Genomic DNA, 16,994 nt, shown 5'->3' with positions numbered 1-16,994 from the left:
ACTGGTTTGATTGCACTCACAATGCAAGTTTTTTCATGTCTATGTAACTACTGCGTCCTAAATCCCTTTGACCCTAATTACAGTACTGAGCCTTGGACCCCTTGTGCAGATTTTACACCCCACGCTTCCCTCTATTATCAAATTAAATATTCCTTGATGCTTTAATATGTGTCCCGGCAATCTGTCCCATCTTTCAGCCCAGTTGCACCACGTAGCTCTTTTCTCTCAAATCTGATGCAATACCTCTTCATGAGTAGTACGATCTACACGTCTAATATTCAACATTCTACTCCTACACAACATTACAAGAGTTTCCGTTCTCTCCTTGCCTGTGCCGTTTATTTTCCTCGTTTCACTCTCTTGAGAACGCTACACACCAGGCGCAAAAAAGACTCCCTGACATATTAAAATCAGATGGTAAACTATTGCTCTTGTTCAGAAATGCTTTTCTTTCTTTGGAGCAGCTAGCATTTTACATATTTCTTTTTTTAATTGAATCGTTAGCTATCTGAATACTCAACGTGAAGAGTCCCAATTCATTAATTAATTCCAACAATATCACTTAATTTAATTCGACTAAATTTCCTTACCCGTGTTTTACTGTTCATGTTGATCCTGTAGCCTGTTTTCAAGAAGCTGTCTTGTCGGCTTGAATAGTGTTCCTAATCCTAGAATTATAGTGTCACCTGCACATCTTAAGGCTACTGTTCTATTCGTGGCAATTTAATTCATTTACAAATTTAACCACCATTTCCTTTGCTGTTTGATTTAGTACATAATGAATAACGTGCGGGATAGACTTCCGTCATGTCACTCTTTCTCAACTGCTACCTATCGCTCATATCCTTCGAGTATCATAGTTTGGCATCTGTACAACAAAGTTGTAGATAGTTTCCCACCCCTGTATTTTAACCCTGAATTGCAAAGGACGTATTCCAATCAACATCGTAAAAAGCCTTTTTGAAATCTAAAAATGCCATAAATTTCGTTTTTTTTTCAGCCTGTCTTCCAAAGTAAGTCATCAGGTCAGTATTGCCTCACCTGTTTCTACATTTCTCCTGAACACCACCTGATACTTCATTACACCACATGATACTTCATTTCTTTCATTCGGGTGTAGATAAGCCGAGGTAGTATTTTACTACCCTGACGCGTTAAAAAGAATTTTCTGTATTAATCCTATTTCATACATCCCGCACACCAAGTGGGACAGTTTTCTCATGGCTGTTTCTTCCAAGCGTCATAACAGTTTTGAGGAAATGCGTCGAAGTGTTATTATTACAAAGATAATGACTGTAACAGTAAAGAGATGAATCGAGTTGATAGGTCAATTATTAGATTGCTGGACAATAATGGTGCACGTACGAATAAGAATGGAATAGAGTGCGGATTTGGTCTAGTATTAATTAGGAAGAAGACAGAAATATTCAGATGAGATGAAAGCGAAGGATTGAGGGATACAAATCACAAAAGAAAGATAAGTGGCAAAATGATTTGATTTTTAAAGAGAAGAACAGAGAGCTAACTGGAGCAGAACAAAGGTGAAAGAGGATAAGAAAAGAAATGAGGATGTCCGTCGTTTCTCTGTGAGGAAAGACGTGGGAAGACAACAGACGTTTCCGGCCGAAATAGGTGGGGTAAATTTTGTTTTTTCTAAACTGCAACCCTGATGTGGATAGTAGTAATGGAGGATAAACTCAAGAATATTTTGCGGCATGCCCAGTTATTAATATGATCCACTTTGGGCCTCTACTGAACTACACGATTCCGAAATACAGTTTTATGCTTGATTATAAGGAACTGCAACCGGCAGCCCTGTTTTTGTCATTTTCTGGAAATGCAAAATGGGTACGTTAACGGACTGTGGGTATTAGACAAATGATTTTAAAATAATAAAGCGACAAAATCTGGAACAATGAATGTTTATCTCGATGAAGTTGTCGTGCCTCCCCATGCCTTGGTTTTGAAATGTTATGTCTTACCCCTCGTTGGAGGCAAAATATTATGACTTCCATACAAACAAAGATTCCGACTGAATAAACTGTTGGTTGAGATTTACATTTACAGGAAAATTAAGTTTTGTAGGGTTGGTTTAGTGCTAAATGTCACCCAGAGGCATAAAGGGGCCTAAGGATGATTAATAATTGCTCCTCCAAATACTGAAAGAGATGAAAAAATCAGAAAAGGAACGTGATGAGCACTAACATAAACGAGAAGAAGACCCGAGGGAACTGGTAAAGATGATAACCAGCCGGTTAAGAAAGTGGGCTAAGACCACGAATAACAGTCTGGACAAGATTGACGTCCATGTGATTCAAATAGAACAAAATTAGTATTGAAGCCAATCAAAATGTGTTTAGGGGTAAGAAGGAGGTTGGCTTGGCAAGACAAGAAGCGACCAATGCAAGGAAATTAGATAAAGTGGCAAACAATCGTGACAGAATAGCCAGGCGCAATGCTAACATTAATTCATGCGATTGTGTCACAGAAACCAAATGGCTGTTATAAGAGTCGAGGGATACGAAAGGGAAGCAGTGGTTGGGAAGGGAGTGAGACAGGGTTTTAGCCTCTCCCCTATGTTATTCAGTCTGTATATTGAGCAAGCAGTGAAGGAAACAAAAGAAAAATGTGGAGTAGGTATTAAAATCCATGGAGAAGAAATAAAAACTTTGAGGTTCGCCGATGACATTGTAATTCTGTCAGAGACAGCAAAGGACTTGGAAAAGCAGTTGAACGGAATGGACAGTATGGACAGTGTCTTCGAAGGAGTGTATAAGTTGAACATCAACAAAAGCAAAACGAGGCTAATGGAATGTAGTCGAATTAAAACGGGTGATGCTGAGGGAAGTACATTAGGAAATGAGACAGTTAAAGTAGTAAAGGAGTTTTGCTATTTGGGGAGCAAAATAACTGTTGATGGTCGAAGTAGAGAGGATATAAAATGTAGACTGGCAATGGCAAGGAAAGCGTTTCTGAAGAAGAGAAATTTGTTAACATCGAGTATAGATTTAAGATTCAGGAAGTCGTTTCCGAAAGTATTTGTATGGAGTGTAGCCATGTATGGAGGTGTAACATGGACGATAAATAGTTTGGGCAAGAAGAGAATAGAAGCTTTCGAGATGTGGTGCTACAGAATAATGGTGAAGATTAGATGGGTAGATCACACAACTAATGAGGAGGTATTGAACAGAATTGGGGAGAAGAGGAGTTTGTGGCACAACTTGACTAGAAGAAGGTATCGGTTGGTAGAACATGTTCTGCGGCATCAAGGGATCACCAATTTAGTGTTGGAGGGTAGCGTGGTGGGTAAAAATCGTAGAAGGAGACCTAGAGATAAATACACTAAGCAGATTCAGAAGGATGTAGGCTGCAGTACGTACTGGGAGAAGAAGCAGCTTGCACAGGACAGAGTAGCATGGAGAGATGCATCAAACCAGTCTCAGGACTGAAGACCATAACAACAACAATGTCACTGCAAACTCAGGGACAGAATGCAGTTGCGGGTACTGCGCCGTAAGTAGACAGTTTGGATGTCCACATTGTTCAGTGGGAACAAGCAGTCCTGAAGAGCACTTTGCGTTCAGAGATAAACGAAGCAGTTCAGACAGTCGTGTCACCATCAGGGGGCTCCCCTTGCCCGGTCTCAGAGCAGCGCAACGGGCCGCAGGGCGTGCACTGCCGAACTGGAAGCGAGTGTTTCGCACAGCTGCAGCCTGCTTTTGAAGGTGGAATGCGGCACTCGACGTGAATTCTCGGGGCGTGCGGAGCAGAACAGGGACTCTGACTCTGGGTTAATAGCGAGCACCCAGGGGCGATCTAGGATTTGATCACAAACGCTTCCACTCCGCGTCTTAAAATTTCAGGATTTTCGTGAGGACGGAAGATTTGTATGTCACAGTTCAGCAATACATTGCCTACTTCATGGCCATTGGCGGCAAAGTTAGAATTTATCTGTAAACATGTCGAGGGGCCAGCAGCCGAAAAAAATCCCGGGGCAGCGACAACTTTCCGTACATATCAGGAATTTGGAGACGCTTTCCTTACAACAAAATGGTACCGAGAGATGCAAGAAAGAATAAAACAATAAATTATTCAGTGGCCAGACCACGAATTGTCAGAATATAAGAACCCCATCAAACTGCTTGATGGACTCATTAAGAAAAATCAGTTCCTAGATGCACCCTTTTGCTTTTCAAAACTACCGAGTAATTAGCAGCACGCACTGGTACACTAATGTGGCACGAACATCGAAACATTTAAGAGCCTAGTTAGGAAACTTGAGCTAATATTTAAGGCACAATCCGCTCGAGAACAAAGGAGAACTCAGAATGGGAACTCCCAGCAGCTCCACAGAAGTAAGGAGAGAAGAAATAAGAGAGATGGCGCGACAGGGATAGAATTCCAGACGGAGAGAAAACAGGTAAAAATTCGGTGGGAGGAATAGCGAGCGACACTATAAACGCATCTGGCGCGAAACGAACCAAGTTATCAGGAAAGCGAGATAGTGGAAGGTCACCCACCGAACTCCACCAAGGAACAATGGAATCGTGGGTTGTGCGGAAAGGGTTAACCACAATTCCGCAATTGTTATCGGACCGACTCGAGCACGTATGCTAAATTATATGGACATTTTCGAGGTACGCTGGAAGAAAGAGAAGAAGTAACAAGGCAGGATCTCTGCCTCATGATTACTGCCGCCTCTATGTGACATGAGACTGAATGGTATTTCCGACAGTGGCAGCTACATTACTGCAATATCGGAGGCAGTATACCAGACATGTTCTGAAAAAAGGATCTGGCCAACACAGTAGAGGAATAAGACGAAAATACAAGGGGCTCTGGCAGCATTTGCAAGCAATAAATACGCTTCAGGCTCGATTAGAATTTGTGTGTCAAGGACACAAACTTAAAATCAGCTTCGTGGTCGTGCCAAATTTGGCAACAGACCTGATCATTAGGATGAATTTTTGAATGAACACAAGAGCAATCTTGACTTCGGAGGAGGAGAGGGTATGGGTTGCACTGACACTTCTATTTGCATTAAGTTTAAGGAGCACGCGATACAAGTGTAACCTTCTACCAGTTTCGTTAGACTTAATTGCATCAACTACCATTTCGGTTATCTGACGAAGTGTCCAAAGAAGCCAAAGAGCAGAATAAGGTAGTAGTGACCTGAGAAATTAGAGAGGTGATTGAACAGAAAATAGAAGCAGTACAATGCATTGAACATACAGAGACCAATGAATTACGGGACACGTTACTGCAGAACACACAAGTTTTCTGCCAAAAATTGGGATGATAAAGAATTTCCACTATGGATTCAAGACGTCCGCACAAGAAATTATTTGTGCCACCTTATCCAATTTCTCTGGTCTGCACAGATAAAATCGCTAAAGAGATTTCGAAAATGCTGACAAATGGGCTGACAGGACCTGTTAGGTCTACATATAACAAACTGCTCAAGGTAGTCGACGAGCCATATGGATCAGTTTAGCTCATCTTAAACTCCTGTAGGTGGCTTACTCTGTGGAAATGACTGGTGAGTGATCCCACGATTGGAAGTGTTGGAGTTTTCGAAGAGTCTCATCTGGACCGCTACAGAGAGAGAGAGAGAGAGAGAGAGAGAGAGAGACAGAGAGTTTTATTGTAGACAAGAAGACCAGATTCTTGGTCAGCATGGGAGTGATTACTGTCACAGTAGCTCAGACTGGGTTTAGCAGACCCCATTTGTAATCATCAGTCTGAACAACTCATCATCCGAATCTGCGACTTGTCGGAAAATTATCCGCTGCCGCAACTCGTAACGGAGGTCGGCAACCCTGTTTGCAGCCTGCAGAGCAGCCCTGTGCTGATAGATGTGTACCCACGATTCGACTTTACAGTTTGGTAAAGCGTTCACAGCACCGGAAAAGTAGGGACCTGTTTATTCATGCTGATGTTCTCAGCTCCGGGCATTATCGCATTGTGATCACACCAGGAATCTTTCATATATGGAACTATCGATGAGTAATGTTACTCCACCACTGTTGTACAGTGTAGACAGCGCAATCAACTTTTTCGATCCACTTGAAATTCATTCCCGCCCGCAACAGGTACAACGCGGTGTCCGTGTATCAACCACGTGGTTGAAGGCGCTGGCGGCCGAATTTTACGACGAAGGAATTTCCAAGCTCGTCCATCGCTATGATAAGTGCCTTAATTTAAATGGCAACTATGTAGAAAAGTAGTATTTAAGTGTGGCTTTCATCTGTATATAATAAAAAAATTCCAATACTTTATTTATTTTTAATTCCAAAACGTAATGTACTTTGTGGATAGCCCTCGTATGAGTGATAAGAATTGTGAGAGCTTAAATTGTGGAGGGGGGGGGGGGGAGGGAGCAGATTCTACTTGCCCTTCTGATACAGATTTATATGAAATCAGGTGAACATCGCGTCTCTCCATCTCAGCACCTCGCAAGGTTACCAGATGAAGAGTGCTGAAAACATGGATATCAATTTCTATCAAAGGCAAAGCACCTTCTTATGATTTGTGGGACAGAAATCTCCTCGCGTGAGACATCACTTATTAGTGTTATTTTGTGATAAGACCTATTTCATTCAATGCCTTAAGAGACAAACTGACAGGAAAATCATTTGCTGTGAAGCACAGAGGAAGGGTTGATTCAGGTATCTATGACATGTTGATAAAAATAAATTTAGAGTAAAAGTTAGCAATTTCCAACAATTATAGAACATTTGCGAGTCTTTAGTACAAGAAAATACCAATTTCAATGATGTTATTTATTGGTGTTAATGAGAACCACTCAAATAATTCAAATGCATTAGGACCAGTCAGACACTTGAAATAATCTCAACTTTTCAATTTACTCACACATTAGACCTGTGCAATACAACACTCCATTACCAGAATCTTACGACAGAGTAGCTTACGTGTGACCTGCTTAGGTTCTCTGGGAGTGTCTCGGCAGTCCTTAACTTGAAAACTAAGTATTTATAGGAAATATAAGGTGAGAACGAGCCTTTAGTGTCCTGGCAGCATCTTTGATTAGTAATTAATCTTCACGCGCTCGCGCGGGCGGTGAAGTGACCGCCTTTTTGCAATTTCGCGCCATACTTACTCCAGAAAGGTAACGAGGCGGCGGGAGGGACATGTATTCTCTAGTTGCACTTTTTTCCGACAGATCCGAACACGTTCGGCTGTCAGTTTACCGCCTTGCAAGCGCTTACGAGACTTTGTTGTACTCGTCTACTTCGAAATGTAAGTATTTCTTTTTGTAATTCCCCTATAATTCCTCAATTTTATAGACTCTTCCAATTCTCTAGTGAATGTGCATTACTTTCTATAAATTTTACCATTCACAAATTCTGTTTTTCTTTCTGCTTTAGCACTTCGTCATTCTAAGAAATTTCTGTTGGCAAAAGTAACAACTATTTTTATTTTTTAAAGGGAACGACGAAACCTTACTACTGATGACACATAGAATCTTGGCTGAATTGGAGAGAGAGGAAGCAGAGGGGAAAGGCTGTGAGGATGCCCTAGAAGATGACGTTTCCGATGACCCAGATTATGAACAAGAAGGGATTGAAGATGATATACATGAAAGTGAGTCGGAAATTGTCTGGAAAGCGGGGGAGAAAATTACGTAGAACAACAAGACCTACCAACAAATGACATCAGATTTTTACAGGTAAGGACATGGAAACTATTTGGGCTAGTAGTGCCAATATTACCAGCACAAAATCAAAGTCAAAAAATATAATCAAAACTCTACCAGGTCCTAGAGGACAAGCCAGACAATGTGAAACTCGACTGGAAAGTTTTCAGTGTATAATAACTCCTGAAATGGTAGAAGGGATCGTAAGGTACACGAATATTTATATTGAAAGCAAAAAATTGGCACGTCAAGCACTGGCAGAAGGAAGCAGTGACTCTGAAGTGCGTGAAAGGGATTATAAGCCGACAACAGCGGCTGAAATGCTAGCATTGTTTGGTGCTCTGTTTTTGGTTGCGGTCAAAAGAGGAAACCGTGCAAATTTCTCTGAATATTTCAATAACAATGGAACAGGTCTAATAATTTTGCGTGCCAAGTTCAGCCTAAATAGATTTAGATTTTGGCTACGAGCTATAAGATTTGATGACCTAAACACGAGATTGGCACGTCAAGCAACGGACAAACTTGCTCATATACGAGAAATTTTGTCTTGTTTCATTGCTAACAGCCAAAAATCATTCAGTTTAGGGGAATTTGTCACTGTTGATGAGATGTTGGTTGCGGTTAGAGGACGATGTTCATTCATCCAGTACATGTCTCCAAAACCAGCCAAATACGGGTTAAAAATGTATGCATTGTGTGATGTACGCACTTTTTATACATATAATATAGAAGTGAACTGCGGAAAACAAGTGCCAGGCCCTAACGTACTCTCCAACAAACCATATGACTTGGTCGCTAGATTGGTTGAATGCATAGAAGGAACAAATAGAAATGTAACAACTGATAATTATTTTTCAAGGTACCCGTTGGCTGAATACCTCCTTACCAAAGACCTAACATAAAAAAGAAATGCCGCCAGAATTTGTGACAGTAAATGGAAATGCAGTGGCAGGAGACTACATGTTCGGTTGTCAAGACGACAAAACTTTGATTTCTATGATTACAAAAAAAGGAAAGCTGTAGTAGTGCTCTCCACAATGCATGATACCGACATCATTGATGAAGATACCAAAAAACCTGTACAAATCAGAGACTATAATTCAACCAAAGGTGGAGTTGATACTGTAGATCTCATGTGCTCCAGAATTTCAACATCAAGAAGAGCACAAAGGTGTCCTGCATGTATATTTTTCCGCTTACTTGACTTGGCAGGAATAAATTCGTTACGCATTTTTCAATTCAACACAGATAATATGAAAGAAAAAACGAGAAGACAATTCTTACATGCGTTATCTTTGGATCTGATGAGCGAAAATCTGAAAGAAAGAGCTAAATTGAAGCATTTACCAAAAGATTTGTTAGTGTTTTTGGAAAATTACAGAGAGTGATGTAGTTTATCCAGCTGTATCAACCCCTACATGGAGAGGAATATGTTATTTGTGTGGCTCAAAAAATAATATAAAAACAAAGCGAGAATGCGGTGAATGTGGAAGAAAGGTCTGTCTACGACATTCAACAACGACAGTTACGTGCAATAATTGTTGTCAGCCTCAAAACGAAAATGACATGGATACAGACTGATCAGCGTTTTTCGTCTGACAGAAATGTTTGTGACGTTTTCAATCAAAAATTCTTTTTTCAAAGCAAAATTGGCATTTCTTGGGACGAGTTAAGACAGTGAATAATTCTAGTCTTAAGTATTACATTATATAGTCCCAAAACATTACAATTAAAAAATTTTCTTATTTTTCATTTGGGTATTTGGCTTCCTTTTTATATTGCATTGTATATTTTATTGCTAAATAAATAATTTTGATTACAAATGTGTTTGCAATATTGTGTGAGATATCCTATGTCGATATTTTATGGAAATATGACCTTTTAAAACGGAAAACCTCAAGAGATTGATGAAAACTCTCGGGTGGTTGGCCGACCGCCCGCGCGAGCGCGAGCGTGAGTATTTCTAGAGCGAGCGCATGAAGGTTAAGACGTCCTCTGTCCCGCGTTCGAAATGCGCCACCGCGTAAATTATGATCAATAATCAGCATTGGCGATTGCAGACTTCCGTCGTAAGAAGTCACCTCATTCTGACAACGGCCTTGTCAAATAGAGCGGAGGAGCGGACAGAGGTTCAGGGCACTCTCTTGTCCTAGGGGTGGGAAACTGCCCCTAAAGGCGGAAGAATCAGCAATGACAACGGCCTGAGGACGCAGAAGGCAATGGAAACCACAGATTAAAGATACATAACGTGTATCCATAGGACATGTGGCCTGGAATTAAAGAAGTGTCACGACGATCACTCCATTGGCAAAAGATTCCGGAATAGTCCCCCATTCGTATCTCTGGGAGGGGTCTGCCAAGGCGGAGGTGATCATGAGAAAAGGACTGAATAACCAACGAAAGGATAACGTTCTATGGGTCGGGTCGTGAAATGTCAGTATCTTGAATGTGGTAGGGAAGCTAGAAAATCTGAAAAGGAAAATGCAAAGGCTAAATCTAGATATAGTAGGGGTCAGTGAAGTGAAATGGAAAGAAGACAAGGATTTCTGGTCATATGAGTATAGGGTAATATCAACAGCAGCTGAAAATGGTATAACAGGAGTACGATTCGTAATTGATAGAAATGTAGAGCAAAGAATGTGTTACAGTGAACAGTTCAGTGATAGGGTCGTTCTTGTCACAATCGACAGCATCGACAGCAAAAAAACACCGACAACGATAGTTGAGGTATACATGCCGACGTCGCAAGCTCAAGATAAAGAGAGTGAGAAAGTGTATGTAGATATTGAAAGGGTAACACAGTGCATAAAGGGAGATGAAAATCTAACAGTCATGGGGGACTGGAATGCCGTTGTAGGGGCAGGAGAATGTGGTCTTGGGACAAGGAACAGGCGAGGAGAAAGATTAATTGAAGTCTGTTATAAATTTCAACTAGTAGTAGTGAATACTTTGTTCAAGAGTCATAAGAAAAGGAGCCATACTTGGAAAAGACCGGGAGATAAGGGAAGATTTTAATTAGATTATATCATGGTCAGACAGAGATTCCGAGATTATGTACTGGATTTTAAGGCGTACGCAGGAGCAGATACAGACTCAGATCACAATGTAGTAGTGATGAAGAGTAGGCTGAAATGATTGACTGAAGGACTGACTCAGCATACAGGAAAGGCAAAACAACCTTCGTTCACATTAAAAGCAAGTGTGGTAAGATTAACAGTGCAACAGGAATTCCATTGATAAATGTAGAGGAGACAACGGATAAGTGGAATGAGCACATTGAAGGCCTCTAGGAGGTGGAAGATTTGTCTGATGTGACACAAGAAGAAGCAGAAGCCTATTTAGAAGAGGTAGGGGATCCAGTATTAGTGGGCTTTGAAGGGCTTAAGATCAAATAAGAGAGAAGGGATAGCTAACATTTTATCATAATTTCTAAAATCGTTGGGTGGGGTGGGGACGGGGGGGGGGGGGGGGGAGGGGGAGAAGTGGCAACAAAATGACTATTCACTTTGGCATGTAGAATGTATGAGTTTGGCGACATACTGTCTAACTTTCGGAAAAATATCACCCACACAATTCAGGAGACTGAAAGATCTTACAAGTGCGAGAATTAGCGCACAATTAGCTTAAAAGCTGACTAAATAAATCTCGGGTGAATAGCCTGGTATGAATGTGCATAGGACACAATATTTCGGCAATCGACCACATTGCCATCATCATGTGCGCTGATGTACTGACCGGCGGTGGGCCGGCGCCAGGTATATATAGGACAATCCCCCTTCCGCTCCTCCCTCAGGCGCTTTCTATGAGTCAGTGCGGTCTGCGCCCCGCGCGGGTACAGCGTCCATTCTCCCGCTGTCTGGGCGGTGCGTCCTAGGTCTTCTCGTTCAGGGGGGTCAGCCGGCACCGCTCTCTTTATTCTTCCCTCCTCCCCCGAAATCGGCACACTCTGGGAAATATCCTTTTTCTTGTTAATCTGGATGATCGCGGGTTCCCACGTCTTGCTAAGGATGTAACTGCTGTCACGATTTATTTGTGGCTCCTTCTGATCTCTATGGCTTCTTTGATGACACAGTTCCAGTATTTGGAAGTCTGTGTCAGGACTTTGGTTTGGTCATAATCCATGCTGTGGAGTTCCGATAGGCAATGCTCAGTGATTGCCGACTTACTGGGCTGTTGCAGTCTAGTGTGCCGTTGATGTTCTCGGCATCGGTCCTCAGTGGTACGAATGGTTTGACCTATGTATACACCACCGCATTGGCAAGGTATCTGATAAACCCCTGAGTAACGTAGACCAAGGTTGTCCTTGACACTACCAAGAAGGCTCTTGGTTTTGCTTGGAGGACGGAAGATGGTTTTCACTTGGTGTTTACGTAAAATGCGTCCAATTTTTCCGGACAAGGCCCCACAAAACGGAATAACAGCCAATGCAGCCTCCTCCTTTGGTTCATCCCCAGTTTCCGCCGGTGCTGCAGGTGTGGGATGTAGAGCATTCCGAATTTGCCCTTCCTTGTAACCGTTGCTCCGAAATAACGGTCTTCAGATGGTCCAATTCTTGTTGGAGACTGTCCCTGTCGGAGACGGTGTGAGCTCTGTGTACAAGAGTTTTGAGCATGGCATTCTTTTGTGTCTGGTGATGGCAGCTATCCGCATGTATGTACAAATCGGTGTGCGCCTTCTTCCTATACACGCTGTGGCCCAAAGTGCCGTCAACTCGTCTTATAATCAAAACATCTAGGAGAGGGAGCATCCCATCCGTTTCGATCTCCATGGTGAACTTCATATTCTCGTGTCTGGAGTTGAGGTGTGTGAGGAAGTCTGCCAGTTTATCTCTTCTATGTGGCCAGATAACTAAGGTATCATCCACATATCTAAAAAAACAGATGGGTTTTAGATGTGCTGATTCAAGAGCTTCCTCCTCGAAATGTTCCATGTACATATTTGCGACAACAGGTGAGAGTGGACTCCCCATCGCTACTCCTTCTGTCTGCTCGTAGTATTCACCGTCAAATAAGAAGTAAGTTGATGTCAGAACATGTCTGAAAAGGTTGGTGGTCGCTTCGTCAAATTTCTTGCTGATGAGTTCCAAGGATTCTTGTAACGAAACTTTAGTGAACAGAAATACCACGTCGAAGCTCACCAGTATGTCAGATTCCTTAAGCGTAAGGTTGTTGAAGCGTCCCAGGAAATCCACGGAGTTACGGATATGGTGTGTACATCTCCCAACGTAAGGACTAAGCAGTTGTTTGAGGTGCTTGGCGAGAAGGTACGTTGGAGCACCAATACTGCTGACAATTGGACGTAACGGAATCGATTCCTTGTGTACCTTCGGCAGTCCGTAGTCTCGGAGGAACAGCAGCCCTCGGGCGTAGCTTTTTGGTACTCTCGTCAGGGAAGTCGGAATCCTTGAGAAGCGTCAGAGTCTTCCTCTCGACCCTCTTGGTAGGATCGGTGTCAATCTTGCGGTATGCGCTGTCCCCAAGTAGGCTCCGCATCTTCTCAGCATAATCCTAGGGTGAGAAGATGCGGGGCCTACTTGGTGACAGCGGAACTGGAGTGTGGCTGCAGTGATCATTAAAAATAGGCTCTGTTCAAGAGTCGTTCCGCCTTTACGCTGTGACGAGACACCCGGAGTTTGGCCTGACTTGTACATGAATAAAACGTTCTCGGTTTTCCAGTCGCGTCAATTCAAATAAAATGCTCGAGCTTTCGATGGCCACCTCCGCCATCGTCGTCAGGAGTTCACTGACTGCCGGGGCTGTTACGGTCTCTCGCTTATATAGGCATGATGACATCATCAGCAGCCAATCACATCGATCCAATGTGGCGCGCGCACGTAAGTCGACCTGGTCAGTCGTGGCAGCACCGGTGACGTCAGGTGGCGCCAGGGGGAGGCGCCACGTTTGAAACTGACGCTCCCGCGTCGCGCATATGTCTCTGCTTTCTTTCGATGTCCAACGCCCGTCCCCATGCCCTGCTAAGTGTGTATCCCTGGTCTCTGTTGAAATTGTTTCTGTTTAGGCGAAACTCGGCCGCTTCCTGACTTGTACAGCTACGGAAGCTCCCCGGATTAATTTTCAAATTTTGACCTACTTGTTTGGTTGATCGTTTTCACACTTTTATTGCTCCGTGTTGCCACTCCGTTTGTTCGAGGGGTGTTCTAAATCGTCTGAGTGTTGAGTTTGCATCACTGTCAATCGAGAGTGGAATTAACTGCCCTAATTGATTTTGCTGTCAGTTTTTGATATTGTCACTTGTCACCGACGTTCGACGAATTTGTAACTTATCAGAGTGCATTGCTACTTTCACGATTTGTCAAAGAATTCCTCGCCTGCCTGCTAAAGATTAACTTTCAACTTAAATCGGATTTTGCTGTACCACTTTCGGCCTGTGGGCGGTTGCAACTTCTTGAAAACCTCGTGCCGTCAAAGGGCGGTATTCTCAGTAGCTGAAAATGTGTGCACGATCAAAGTCCTGAGTTGCTTTGCAGATTACCTTTTCTGAATGTCAGTTTGATTCAAGCTGCCTTAACGGCAGAATTAACGTCAATTGTAGCTGCAGTTTATAACGCAATACCGAATTTAAGGAACTTTGAGCCGAATCTTATCTTCATTAGTTTTCTTCTTTTATGATTCTGTATTTTACCGTTGTGGTGATTTGTTTAAGTGAATTGTATATTAATGTTGGTTTTGTGTGTTATAGAAGCTGTTGTATTGTACTGCCAGTGATGGTTGTCGTTTCCGATTGGGTCCCGCACACGAAATTCAGACGGGCAGACGACGTTGAATTCCAACGTCAATAGTGTGCTAATTTGTGTTTACTCTTTTCAGGCTGCCGCATTATGTAATGATCTGTAAGCTACAGATTCTTTGGTCATTAATCAGGTTGTTTAATTGTATTAGAGAGTTTTGCTGTTACGACGATTTGCATTTGATTAGTTTGAAAGCTTCTAGCTTGCTATTAACTGTGTTACATTATTGACTTTCATAAGGAACTATTTTTCCTGGGTCAACATTCGTTCATTCAACATACATCAGTAGTTAAGTTCTTGTAATTTTAATTGTGAAGTTAATTCTATGTAACAGAAATTCTGTTTATATATAAAGTTTTGGGCCATAAGGCTGTTTATCTTTCACACTTTCAAGAATTGTTTGCTTAAATAGGGGGAAATTTTTTAAAATTTTATTATAAATTAATACTGTAACAACTGAGGGTATCACCTGTTGTTTATGATAATATTATTCTGTAACTGTGTTGTTACCAATATTTGCTCTCGGTTTTGTCAATTTTTTTTTTTTTTTACTGTATCCTCAAATTGTGGCTCAGTATTTCGCTCCAGCACCCTTGTGACGTGCTCCCTACCTTATCAACGCCTACTTCCCGAACTGAAAGGTTTGATCCAAACTTTTCACAGCTTTGAAAGTATTACGTTTGATTGCGGGAACAAAGCTCTTTTATATATTGTGTATGATTTGCTGTTAAGAATATAGTAAAGTTTACACAAACGATTTCTTTTACTGTGTGACTACAGAAAGGAGTATAGAAAACTTTGAAAATTTATTAGGAAAAAGAACGAAAGCATATTAATGAACTTGTTTCTAGAATTGAATTTACGTAAAATAACACGATCAGTGAAATATTTCTGCTTCCATTAAAAGCAATTTTAACCAAAAAAAGATGCGAGTAGTCCTAGTCATGTGTTCATATGCATCCATTTTACAAAGACACAAGCAAAACCTATAATCAACAATAAAACTTCAATAACACAAAATTCCTTAATAACAAGGCGGCTGCAACGTATGATCCGTGGAATACCTTTGAACAACAAAGTTATAGAACAGGTGTGCGTTTCCGTAGCTGTAATAAACAGAATACAAAGAAAATAATGGTTTAAGGATAAGATATTTTTTCCTACCATTAGCTTAATTATACTATCATCTACTAACGCCCTGTCACAAATATAGATGCGAAGAAAAAATCACTCTAAAATAGTGACCACTCTGAATCTATGTAGTGAACACGTGATGAGGTTTTGCGTTCAGTCTAACCGCATTTAACCGCTCCTTGCTACTGCAATGCGGCGTGACCTGACGGCAAACTAGAGCGTAATAGTTGCCCTATACCTACTGTGGCATCGTTTGAAGTATGTAATAAAATGAAAAATCTTCAACCGTCCTTACGATATTATTATATGGCTACCAGTTTCGGTTTTCAGAGCACAACTTCAGGCGCTGAGGGCGTCAACTCCAATCGTATATAGGATTCATCAACCACAACGTCTTTATTACAGGTAGTCTGCGAAAACAAGTTCATATATGTTGGCCACCGACGAATCGTGTATACGATTGGAGTTAATCCCTTCAGCGTCGGTTAAGGCCTGAAAATGGTGCACTGAAGCGCCGCAACTGGTAGCCATATAATAGCTGGGATCATAAGGACGGCTGCAAGTGTTTCACTTTGTTATGTAAGTGGACGGCCGAAGTTCCTCAGACCTCCAATCAAAAGGATGGACATACAAAAACTGCTTAAAGTGTCCACTGACGACTTACCCACGACCTCGAGGTATCCGACTTGGCTCTTCATGGGGTCGGTGTTGATCTGGCACATGTACCAGCCGCGGTCTGACTCGCGCACTTCTCGGATCTGCAGGTACCACGTGCGCTGGTCACTGTGCGTGACGCCGATTCGGTGGTTCTTGGTGATGACGTGCGTGGCGATCGTCAGGATGGTCTGCGTGTCCACCCGCAACCACGCCACCTGCCGGCAGAGCAAGTGTTTCGCACGTGTTACACCTTGAACGAAATTCTTCACCAGAACATACTAGAATTTGGACAATATGAGATACCTATAAGGTTCTACAAAGATTATGCGCAAGAACTTGCTTCTCTTCCATAAGGAGTTGTAAGAGGTCCGAGCAGATGTAATTTCAATGTGTTGCTCATGCGCTGCCTGCGATATGCAAGGTATAAGAGAATCGCTGACCAGAGAGCAGTGTTGACTGAGTAGGAAGTGTGTAGCTGTAGCACTAAGTTGTTGCTAGTGTGGAGTCTGCTCCGGTCTGGTATAGTGTATCGTGTTGGCTGGGCCGGTCGCGGTGCAGCGATGCCGGAACCTGAGTATTATTGTGTTAGGTAAAAAGCAGCCTCGCGCATATCTAGTAACGTTACCCGAACTCCCATGCAAATGTTTTAAAAATGTCTTAATAATAATCTTTGTCATATAAAGTAATTTTTTACAAGCATTCATTTCAATTTAAAGAATTTACTAATTTCTCCAATCCATGATCATTCTGATTGTTGCAAAAGAAAAATCAGTTGCTTCCTTTCATAAATGACAAATC

At 42.0% G+C, this 16,994-nt stretch overlaps 1 protein-coding gene across 1 annotated transcript in view; it reads right to left on the bottom strand.

Moving 5' to 3' along the window:
• The window catches only part of LOC124613352 (neurotrimin-like), a 351,927-nt gene extending 335,519 nt beyond the window's left edge, over window positions 1-16,408 (bottom strand). Inside the window, exon 1 of the mRNA XM_047142049.1 lies at window positions 16,204-16,408. Coding sequence (XP_046998005.1) covers window positions 16,204-16,261 — 58 coding nt within the window. The 5' untranslated portion in view covers window positions 16,262-16,408. The remainder of the gene's footprint in view (window positions 1-16,203) is intronic.
• Window positions 16,409-16,994: the final 586 nt, after the last annotated feature.

The sequence above is a fragment of the Schistocerca americana genome, chromosome 4 (genome assembly GCF_021461395.2).
Source record: "Schistocerca americana isolate TAMUIC-IGC-003095 chromosome 4, iqSchAmer2.1, whole genome shotgun sequence".
Lineage (NCBI taxonomy): Eukaryota > Metazoa > Arthropoda > Insecta > Orthoptera > Acrididae > Schistocerca > Schistocerca americana.
The sequence above is the reverse complement of the archived record's forward strand: the minus strand, read 5'-3'. Positions and strand labels throughout refer to the sequence as shown.